Genomic DNA, 11,305 nt, shown 5'->3' with positions numbered 1-11,305 from the left:
GGAAGGGAGCTATTAAATTAAACCCTAGTACAGGTTTTCAAATTACTAAGTAGTCAAGATCCCAAAATGTGCACTTGTTAAATTAATAACTATATAAACAAATCAACATTAATTTTTGAAATAGTGTGTATCTGGGAAGAGTAACTGCTTTCTCCACTTCCTCTATTTTTTCCTCATTCCCTTCTGATTCCCATTTTTTTAAACTAAAATAAATGCAGAGGAACCGTATTCCTATCTAAATATCCTTGTGACACTGACTTCAAGGATATGCCTGAGCTTGATAGTGAGCAAGGGTCATTCTTTGATAATTGGACTGAACCCTGTGCAATGGAATTCTGACACTTATAGTTGGTTGGGTTGGGTGGGGAAGCGAGACTGAGGACATGGAAATGCCTGCGGGATTAGGGGAGCTCTAGGGACAGTCAATGTGTAACCCTGCCCTAAAGTATTCAAATCTTCTGTGCCAAGGTGGGCAGGATCTTGAGAGAGTAGAGGTAGGGAGGTCACTGAGTTAATTCTATACAAACACAAGAAAACAAACAAGAGTTTCAGTCTTCTAAATACCACACACACATGCACCCTCACACTCTTCCCTGCCCCCTCTCCTCAGTGAAGGCTTGGGCCCATCCCATGTTGGGAAATGCATTTGTGTGAGCATTAGACACACAGGCTTGGTGAGTGGACACTTTGTTGGATAGAATTCATCTCTCATGAGAAGCGTCAGTGACTTCCAGCCAGTTCCCTTGAGAACAGAGTAAGCATTGAATCTGGAACACGTTTGAAACCTCTTTGTAAATTGTGTTGAACAAGGCACTGGCAAAAAATTTGGAATCAAGTCCTCAAGTCCCTATGTACCCTTCTGGAGGATTCTAAAGTACAAACACAGGATGTGATGCCTAGTCCCTAAAGATGAAACATGCCATCTAATACAAATATAAAAATGAAAAATCTGGGAATACCTAATTTACCCTATTGTTCAGTGTTAAAGTCTGTGAGTACCTTCTGGGCTACTGGGCCATGGGTTCCTCTGATGTTCCCTCCTTAAGTTCAGTTATATCCCTTCCAGTACTTCTGCATAGTACTACAGTTTATCTGTATCCAAAGTCTTCCACCCAAATCCTATACAGGTTGTCATGATGCCAGTGTCACATTCCCCAGGAATCATCTGGGAAAGGTTGAAATGCCTCAGAAGATTATGACATGCTTCCCATGAGCTCCACACAGAGTACCTATACTTCTGGCATTTTCCCAGGGACAAAAGACCAACCAGTGATGAAAACTTTGCAAGTGACCTAACTCAAGTTTGCTTTGCAGAGAAATCTGAACCTTCTAGAAGAAAACATCTCCACCCTAGGAAAGCAATATTTTCACAGCTAGTTTCTCCTTTCTCCTCTGGTCCCCCATCTTCTGAAGGTTGTATCTTCCTGCACTCTTCTATAGGAGGATTATTAGACTTCTCTCCTGAAACCAGGGTAAAGTCTCTGTCTACAGTGCTAAATCATAGTGTTCAAAGTCTAATGGTAAGAGAAGTCCATCATAAACTTTGACATTAGGTCAAGGACTTTTCCATCTTGTGCTTTCAGATAGGTCAGTCATGGAGTTGCATGCTATTAACAATCATTATATCGCTTTTTATCAGAAGGAATAACACACAAAGAATTAGAATAAACAAAAGAGGATAAAACCTCGAGGGTATCAATTTTAATATCTGTGAAAACCAAAAATTCCAAATCTAAATTGTCCAATTCAAAAATACCATAACACAGAAAGGGAAGAGCTGAAGTCTCAGTAAGAGAATTGTGAGAAGTCTTATTTTAAAAACCTAGGGATAAAGAAAACCCTCAATGTTGAGTATTTTGGAGGCATCCTACTCTCCCAGAGCCCAGCGGAAGAACAGAAGTTACATAGCAAGACACTTTTGCAGAAGTGTTGAAACAAACAAGAAAAGGTTTTATTTTGAAAATACACTCTTTAAAGATAAATTTGGCTTCCATTTTCCATATCTAGGTGCATCCAACAAGATACAAAAACAAACAAAACAAAACAACAAAACGAAGACCCACGACATTATGTACAGAGCTCTAAAATGAGCTGTGAATATCTACAAGAAACTAGCATATACTCTTTGTGAAGGGATGTACTTGTGTGGCTTTCTACAGTCCTCAGTCCTCGAGAAGAAGAGTTAACTCCCTGGAGCTGCAGGTGCGGCTACAGCAAGGGAAGAGCTGGGGTCAGTGAGGGGTTGGGGGTGCGACCCTTGGGTGGGAGGCGTGGAGAAGTGTCTGGGGAGGGGAGCAGCGGCGGCACGGGACACATCCTGGGCTTCTCTAGAAGTCCTGCCGCGGGGTGTGAGTCAGGCTGTGCCGCCGCAGATCACAGTTTCGCCTGAACACTTTGCCGCACCGCTCGCAGCTGTAGGGCTTGATGTCTGTATGGGTGAGAAGGTGAGTTTTCAGATTACTTCTCTGATTAAAGGTTCTTCCACATGTGGGACATTTGTGTGGAGATTCCTGTTCAGATGTGAAGCAAGCAAAGGATTAATCCTTCACACCACCACCGCACCCTTCTCAATAGTTTCTGTCTTATCGGTATCACAAGCGTTAACATAACACGCGCACGACAACAAAAGAGGGGACTTGCACGAACAAATCTGGCTCCTAATCCTCCAATCAAGAACGCACTCGCGCAGGCACACACAGAGGCCCGATTACACTGATAAGTGCCGGTGGCCACCGCGGTGGGCTTTGTGATTTCCAGCTCTTTACATTTCATCACCGTGTCACAGGCAGGAAAAGGAGGAAGGAAAAAACTCTAATCCACTCTTAAGGAACGACATTCTCCCGGGTAATAAGGCTCCTCTTTGCTGGAAAATTAAACTATTCCTCAATGTTCTGAAAACTACAAATTATGAGGCCCCTGGGAGAGAGAGCATATGGGATTTCACTATGCCTCCATTATCAAAATTACCTTTATTTCCTCCCAAACACGAAAGCTTTAAATGCAGGGCAGATCAGATGGAAAAAAAAAAAAATCTAAAGTTAGGACTTAGAATAAAGAGAATGGCCTTTTCTTTAAGAAAAATATAATAATGCTTTATGGTAGGTAAGAGTAATTTTTTGCATAAAAAATGCTGAGTGCTGCTTTTCCCCACCTCGAAAACTAAATCTAAACAGAGCCTTTTAAGAGAAAGAGCTTGCCATTGAACACCTTTGTGAGCAAAGATGATAAAACGAAACCAGCCATTGTTTTAAAACAAGAAAACAAACTTACCTGCATATGTAAAGTTTTGTGAACCGCTAGAGTTCTAGACTGACAAAATCCTTTCCCACACTCCTGACATTTGAAAGGTTTTTCTTTGGAATGGATATACCTGAAAATCAATATAAGGTTTCATTGAAATGGTTTTACACCACGGTGAGGAGTTTCTTTTGACAGTTACTCAAAACCAAGTCGTGAAAGGGCAGAAGAAACGGGATTCCCATTATTTATGTTTATAGATTGTATTTTTTTTTCTCTGTGTAATTCTGTTTATGGTTAACCTCAACTAACAGATTCTTCAAAACATTCACCGGACGCCGGCTTTATCTACACTTGATCGCCCTCTCTGGTGTATTCTGGAGCTCAAAATCGTGCCGAATGAGTCCTTCTTGGTCTCTTCGGTTTTCTCTGGTATTTAAACTGGCCAAATCAGGATGTTAGGCAAGGCCGACTCTAGGGGAACCGATTTTACCCAATCCCTACACAGCCGCGGAGGATCCCAACAGGAGTCCCAGTGCTGTAGAACTACAAGCAAGAGTCCAAGAAAAGATACCCCACCCCCACTCCTTGGAAGCTTCTACCCGATGAAAACACTTACGTTACAGTATTTCTTCAATTGCCATTTATTAATGCAGAGTTTAAGGTCGTAGGGTGTTGCGGGGTGGGGACCCGTTTCTAAATTCAGTGATCTCAAGACCCCCATAAGTAAAATAAAAGAAAAGTCGCCTTGGCAGGCTCTGGGGCACACCTGGGGGTAGGGAGATAGGGAAAGGAGGGTACCCAGTAGAGGTGGCCCGAGTAGATTTCTAGAAATGGTCTGACAGCAGCTAGAACTGGTACCCACGGTGGGAAGGTCTTTGGGGTCCCTCGGCTTTATTGGCCCCACCCCCCATTGGCGACCCGGAGGAAACTGGGAAACGCATACAAAGACCAACCCACCAGATTGTAACTGCCTAAGGATGAGGAAAGGCCCTTCCGCATCCCAAACCAGGACGCAGCCAGAGACAGAGGAGGAAAAAGGTAACAGTTGGGGGTTAGCTGTAGCTGGCCAGGAATATATATATTCCAAATATATTTGGGAATATATTCTGGTTTAGAGGGGATTTTGGTGACATTTAGACTGTCTATCAGGACTCGGTACTCTGAACAAAGTCGACTTCCCTACCCAGGCCAACCTCTTTTCCAACCTCACCTGTGATCCCGCAGATGATCTTGCCTCCGGAAGGCCTTGTGGCAGATGTCACACGTATATGGCCTCTCGTCCGTGTGGGTCCTCTCGTGGATAAGCAAGTTGTAGGATTTGGTAAAGTGTCTGCCGCAAAACTTGCAGATAAACTCTTTTTTCGTTTTGGAGGGCAACCTCCCTCTGGAGGGCTTTCTGTCCGGAGTCAATTTACTGAGCCCCGAAATGGGGCTGCCTAGCCCCGGGCTCAGCTTGGTCAGGTCTCCCATCTTAGGGGGGTCCTCTTGCGTGGCGGCCACGGCCAAGTTGGCAAAGTCAAAACGGGGCCGGTCTTTGTGCAGGGCTGGGAGGACATGGGCAATGGCTCCCTGCTTGGGGTGGAAGAGGTGGGTGGTAAAGGGCAGAGCCGGGAAGGGGAAGCGTGCGTCCACGAGGCCCTGCGCCGCCGCCATCTCGGTGATGGTGGAGCGGGTGATCTCGTGCACGTTGGGGTACCCCAGCGTCCAGTGGTTCATGTGCATGGTCTGCACGGCGCTGAGACCGTACAAGCCCTGCAGGTGGTCCACCGCGGCGGGGAAGGTGTTCACGGCCTGCAGGAAGGAGTAATTGGTGAGCTGCAGCGACGGGTGTAGCGGGATGGGCGCCGGCAGGGCCTTGCTCCCCATTTTCCCTGGTGCTGGGGGGCGGAGGGAGCCGCCCCTGTCTTCCAGGACTCAGAGGCAGGTGGGCGTGGGGCTCCGGCGAGAACCCAGAGAGACAAAGGCACGCAGAGAAAACCCTAAAAATGGCAGGAGAAGAGAGGGGGAGAGTTGTGACTATTATCCTAGCAGGCTCGGCCTGCCCTTTGGCGCCGGCGCGGGTTACCACACCTTCCTTCAAAGTCCTCCTTCCCACTCTACTCCAGGGCCCCCAGAAGGAGTGGTGAGGGATCCCCACAGCGCCTGCCGTGCGGGTCCGAACCATGCTCAGACCCGAGGCCAGGGTGTCAGGCAGGGCGGGAAGTGGCTTTCCGGCGAGCCGGGCGCCCCGGCGGCCCTTCTGTGGGCGCCCAGAGGAAGGTGGGGTTGGCGGGCACGCACTGAGCGGAAGACCCAGGCCCCGGGAGAAAGAAAGGCGGGCTGGGGGAAGGCGGTGCTTCAGCGGAGGAAGCACCCAGTTCAGCCCATCCAGCCCACCCTGTCCGGCGAAGGTCGGGCAACCGCGACGGCCCGCGACGCCAGCACCCGCAGGCCCAGGGCCGAGCCTCTGTCGCCGCGGCGCCTCCGAGCTCTCCGGGCAACGACGCGGACGGCCCGGCGGAGCCCGGGTGCTGCTGCTCCCCGCGCTGCGCCCCCCGCAGGCCGTTCCGCCGCGTGGTCGCCTTTCCCGCGCTTACCCCGGCCACGCCGCGGGTGCGGGAGCGCAGCCGGGGTGCGCTTCGCGCTCCAGGGCCCTCGGGCCCTCGGAGGGGCCGGTCTCGCCCCGCGTTGACCTCGGAGGTTTTCTTTTTCCTTCCTCTGCCTCAGTCCCATTTATCAGCGGTGACGGGCCGCAGGAAAGAAAAGTGACACCTCTGGAGCCGGTTCAGCCTGGAATCGCCCCCTCCTCCTTCCCAGGAGCCGTCCCCTCCCACCCCCCCGACCAAGATCCCTTCCAGATGGTTCAGGCTCTCGGGGGTGGGGTGCGGTGGTAGGGGATACGGGTGGGTGGGCGGAGAACCTCCCTGAGGCCGGAACCCCTTCTCCCAGACTGAGCGCCAAGCTCTCGGGAGGCGGGAGCGGCTTCCCGGCCTGGCACCGGGAGCCGCTCCTACACCAGGGAGGCCTCAGGAGGTGAGAAGAGAGGAGTGGAAAGGAGAGTGGACTCCCTGCGGAAGGGGCAGCAGGGGAGCCACGGAGGGCCGGTTACAGTGCGGCTTTGCCAGCCTGGAGGAAGGTCGTTTATCTGCTGGGAGATGTGTGCGGCCTGGGCCTAAGCAGGGAGCACTCCCTCCCCTCTTCCTGCTCCCCCAATGGCAATCTGACAGAGGTCTGATTTCAGACCCCGGTTCCCCAGGACACCCTACCTGCATTTCAGGGAAAGGCCCACCTTTTCCCACCGCCAGCCGCCTTTTAGCAGCGGTTCTGCCAGCTCCTCAGACCTGGGCCTTGCCTTTGAGGGAGGCTCCCCAGGTGCGGGACTCCCAGCTAAGTGCTTGCGAGGGGCCCGCGGATCAATTGGAGCCATTCAACCTTTTAAGCCTGGCTTTTGAACCCAGCCGGAAGGTGGGAAAGTTTGTCTAGTGTTCCTTCACCATCCATCCCTTTACACGCCTGAATCTATTCTAGTGTGCTGTGAAGTGTTGCCCGCGGGTCTGAGGGCAGACTTGGGAGACTGCGATAATGACACAGCGCTCTGACAAGGCAGAATTTGGTCGCTGCCGTGAGGCCCACACCTTCTCTCTCTCCTCCTCTGGAATGCTCAGAGACAGGGATTTATTAATGAACCGCTTCTGCCTGGTCGTATTCGGCCTGGGAGTTCAGACCGGGGGTTAATGAGAGGTGTGGAAGAGTCAGAGGGTCTCAGTCAGACCATTCAACCGAAACTGTAAACCTCCATTAGTAATAAACTTTCCCACCACAAATCACGATTCATTTTTGTTCAGTGGCAACCCTCAAGCCCTCCTAGAAAGGCAGGGAAAAAGGAGTCTACTAACATTCCTAGTAATCTATCTGATTATCTCATTTTCCATTAAAAATAATAAATTACACGTTTATTTCCTTCTTTTTGTGTAATGAGGATTTTCCAGAGATTCAAAATATTATTTTTCCCCTAGTGTTAAAAAGCGGTTTCCCCCATAGAGAGGAAACCGAAATTATTATTTGGGTGTATTCCCAGACTAGATTTCTTAGAAATAAATACAGGAGGCAAAGTATAACTCCCACCACTGTTATGGGGGGGGGGGTTGTCAACTGAAGGAATATCACCACCTGTAATTTCCACTTCAAATGCACAAAGTGAAATCTGCCATAAACATTATGCATTAATTCTGCCAGCAAAAAGTTGAGTGCCATCTTCCTGCCATTTTCTTCAAATGGTTTGTAACACAAAAATTAGCAACTCCATTACAATTCAGCTCCAAAGCAGCATAAACGTGCTATTTCATAGTAAGTTTTCATTTTAATTTGCAGGACAGATAGTTTCTCCATAGAAGAAGAACAAACCAGTGGTGACTTCAACCCTTTTACAAGCAGAACAACTCTAAATATCCACCAAACACTTTTGCCATAAATAATCAGGGACTTTAGATTTCCACTCTCCCACTGAGTTGCTGGAAATATATGTCAAAAGATGTTTTAAGTCAACGAAGAGAGCTGAAGTACTTTCATTTTGTCTGGAGTGGAGCATGTAGTTCCCACACTGAGCTTCAGGCAGTAACAGAGGTCATCATCCTCTGCTGTCATTTCTCCACTACCCCTTTTCGGACCACTAGTTACTTTTAATTTTACAAGGAAAGAGCCAGTGAAAAACAAATATTTTGGTGAAGCTGAGACTAATTTTCTTTTATCAGTCTTCTTCACAGGGATTTCCAGGCATGAACAGAAGTTTTGTAAAATTTAATTCACTGGCTGTCAACAAGTGAGATGTGTACCTACTAATTTCATTTCACCGAAGCTTTCAAAACATGGGAGAAAAAAGGTACGTGGTAATCTGATAGAGTCTTGCTCTTTGGTAATGCTGTGATTACATTCAGTTATCTAAAAATAAGACACAGTCAGGGGTCATCTGCTAAAACCTGTGTGCTAGTGTGAGAGAAACGACTGATGGATCCATAGGCTTGCTGAATTTCAACCCAAGCCACAATGGAATTTTACATAAATCAGAGCTATAGTCCCAGTAGATATAAGGAGATCATTTAAAAAGTACTAACGATGGCCAGACTGGATCAGGTGAACAGAGGAAAAGGGCCGCGAAGTTCCTGCCCCTTTGCCGCGCCTCTGCCTTTCCAAGGAGTTAATTAAATTAAGATGCCTTCCGCATAATCTGGGTTCTGTTTCTCTCTGCTCCCTCGCTCTCCCTGCGTGAGTAATTTTCTTGTTTTGCTCAGGACTGCAGTTTGTTTAGCTGAGAAAGTAGCTGTCTGCGCCGTTTCGCTTCGGGAAATGCCAGCCCTCTTTTGTTCTCTAGGTTCTAACAGGTAGGGAGACGGATCCCCCCCGCTCCCTCCGCAAACACCTTTTTTCTCCTTCCTTCCTGCAACCGCCACTACTCCTTTCTCTGTTGCTCTTACTCGAGGAGGCGAGCGTTTAAACCCTAAGGGAATTTGCCTTCTGCCCCCTCTCCAGGACTGGAGGCTGGGAGGAAAATCAAAAGCCCAGCACAAGGTTGGAGGATTACCTAGGACTGAACTGTAACTTCCCTCTTGCAACGCGCTGGCTAGGCAGGCACTGTGAGTCCCCGCGCGTCCGCGCTGCGCTGCGCTGCTGCGGCTGCCCCGAGCTGCTGCGGCTGCCCCGGGACGGGTGGACCAGGAATACTGCGGCACCATCAGAAGCACATGGGATTATGGGGTTTTATCTGAGCGTATGTTGAGCAGCTTTTCTAAGAAGCCTTGCCGAACACTTAGATTAAATGTCGCAAAACAGAACTAAAACAGCGCGTACAAGTGTGTGCCGTTGGGTGTTAGCTGGGAGTGGTGTGCCTGGAATCCGATTGAGAAACACAGTGCCCCAAGATTGCATCCATATGATTTCTTTTCACAGTTCTGAACTTGGGGCACGCGGGACCGAGAATCTGAGTGTCCCCCACACCCCCGACACCCATCCTCCCTTCCTTCCTTCTGGCGGCTGCAGCCCCTTCCCAAGGCGGACACTCACCTCCCTCGGAAAGGTCCGCCTGGGCACCTTCGCTCAGACCCGGCCCAGGTAGTGAGGCGCACGGCTCGGAAAGGTCATTGGGTCCTCGCTGGGCAAACTTCTTTTTCCGAGCGGAATCCCGGGAGCCGCGGACATGATCTGGAGGACGACGAGCAGCAAAAACGAGAGCGGATCCTCGCCTTCGTGGGGGACTGTGGACGTGGAGTTTGTAAAGCCCGGGGGGTGGTTAAGCCGGGGCTCAGCGCTCGTCCGGAACCCCGCGTCTCCGCGAGCCTCTTGCCGCGGACTCCGGGTAAGGTCGGAGTCTGCAGCCTCGCAGGGCCATCACCCTCCAGCAGCGCGCGCTCCGAGCTCTGTCCCCGCCCGCGTCCCTCCCCAGGCTGCTCGCGGCCCGGAGTCCCGGGCTTTAGTAGCAGCCCCGCCTCCCCTTCGGGCGGGCGTCCTGCAGCAGCGCGGGGCCCATGGAGCCTGGCTCCGCCTCCGAGCCCGGCGCCCGCTAATGGTCCACTCTGTTTACTTGTGTTTGGATAGCAACTGAGTCTTAAAGGCACAGGTTTGCTGGAGGTTCCCCTGTTACAGAGATGAACCGAAGGTGACTCAGTTCAAAATTCACACACAAGCAAAGCCCACCCCCTTCCTTCTCCGTGCCACTTTTCCTTACACTGTTAGAAACCAAACAACTGGTTCTCTGCGTCCTGAAGACCCTGCAGAGAAACCCAAAGGGCTTTTTGTAGTTTTACTTGGCGCGCTCGCCGGATTAATTTCCACATCTTAACACGTTTAATATAACTATCTTCTCCGTAGGGTAAAGTCAATCATTACTAGATTGTATATTCCAGCATATATCACCCTTCCTTCAATTTTAAATGCTGCTTTGTACATACTTTTTGTAAATTATGACTATATCTGTAGTCTGCTCTTGCTTGCTGTTTTCAAAACGAAGTTTGTTTTTAGAGGTGACAATTGACTAATTTCGTAATTACTGCAAAGACATGTGGAATGTCCCAGAAGAAATTTCTTCCAGTATTCAAGGTTTAATCAGCCAGTGTACATTTTATAAGCAGTTAACCAACTTGGTTAAAGGGGTGGGCATCTGCAACCCATTGGCAAACAATAAAGAATCCATCTGGAATGGGTGAAGAACAATCACTTTAAATTTTTAGGAAAATACTATTGTAGCTTCTCAAAACGTGTACATCTTCATTTCCAGCAAAAAAAAAAAAAAAAAAAAAATGCAGTTCACTTTTCAGTCTCCAGGAAAACTTAATCGAATTTGAAGTGTAGTGATAAAATTTTCAGGTTCTTCTAAAGGTTTGGTCCTGGGTAAGCGTAATTGCAGAACGCACTTCAGCTAAGCCGTAAGTAGGGTGACCTAGTGACAGAAAGGGAATGACACACTCATTTTAAACAGCCTCTTTCCAGATGAGATCTGTGTGAGCAACACTGAAGAAAACGCCTTTCGTCCCAGACGAGTCGCCAGAGGGGATTTGCGTTAGCCCCCGGCAAGTTCGCGCTTTGAGGGGCGCCAATCTTCCAGCCCAAATGCTGTGTACAATTCAAAAGTGTTCCGTCAAAAGATGGTGTTGGATGTGCCGCCCCAAAGGACAATTACAATAATCTCATCGTGTGGGGAAGTGGGTAAATATAAGCAGAAGCCTAAAATTTGTCAAAAGGTTAACCAGTAATTGGTGAGCCAGGCAGAAGCTACGAGATATTATATTAATAAGATACAATTCCTTCTATTTTATTTATGTCCAGATGGATGGAATTTTTCGTTCTTCTGATAAAACATAATTCAGGGATAGTAGATCTTTTTTTTCCTTTCTTTCCAATTTCAAATTCTCCAAGGTTAAAAAGTGAGTTTGGAATAGCGAGCCAAGTGTTTAATATCCTTCAGCATTTAACTGCTTAAAGTAGATTTGACAAACAGCATGGAAGTAGAACGCGTAGGAGTTTAGGTTGTTTTTTTTTTTTTTTTTTTTTTTTTTTTTAAACAACAAGTTTTCCCTAGAGGGTTCTTTAGGGGTCC

At 48.6% G+C, this 11,305-nt stretch overlaps 1 protein-coding gene across 2 annotated transcripts; it reads right to left on the bottom strand.

Moving 5' to 3' along the window:
• Positions 1–1,929: 1,929 nt before the first annotated feature.
• Positions 1,930–9,669, bottom strand: OSR2 (odd-skipped related transciption factor 2). 2 transcript variants are annotated; one of them, XM_019468020.2, is made up of 4 exons: positions 9,277–9,669; positions 4,451–5,219; positions 3,271–3,370; positions 1,930–2,510 (listed from the first exon to the last, which is right to left on the bottom strand). In XM_019468020.2, exons 2-4 carry the CDS (start codon positions 5,104–5,106, stop codon positions 2,328–2,330), a joined length of 939 nt encoding a protein of 312 aa, XP_019323565.1. In that variant the 5' UTR covers positions 5,107–5,219; positions 9,277–9,669; the 3' UTR covers positions 1,930–2,327. The 2 variants fall into 2 exon arrangements, with proteins under 2 accessions (XP_019323565.1, XP_019323566.1); XM_019468021.2 differs by having other exon boundaries at positions 1,930–2,428.
• Positions 9,670–11,305: the final 1,636 nt, after the last annotated feature.

The sequence above is a fragment of the Panthera pardus genome, unplaced genomic scaffold (genome assembly GCF_024362965.1).
Source record: "Panthera pardus isolate Hobbes unplaced genomic scaffold, ASM2436296v1 HiC_scaffold_7, whole genome shotgun sequence".
Taxonomy (NCBI): domain Eukaryota; kingdom Metazoa; phylum Chordata; class Mammalia; order Carnivora; family Felidae; genus Panthera; species Panthera pardus.
The sequence above is the reverse complement of the archived record's forward strand: the minus strand, read 5'-3'. Positions and strand labels throughout refer to the sequence as shown.

What these genes read in the sequence shown, in the direction of transcription:
- OSR2 (XM_019468020.2), bottom strand. Translation starts at nt 5,106, where the DNA reads ATGGGGAGCAAGGCCCTGCCGGCGCCCATCCCGCTACACCCGTCGCTG. An exon ending in GATCATCTGCGGGATCACAG is followed by an intron (nt 3,371 to 4,450) that starts GTGAGGTTGGAA and finishes ATTGATTTTCAG; the next exon opens with GTATATCCATTCCAAAGAAA. An exon ending in ACAAAACTTTACATATGCAG is followed by an intron (nt 2,511 to 3,270) that starts GTAAGTTTGTTT and finishes ACATCTGAACAG; the next exon opens with GAATCTCCACACAAATGTCC.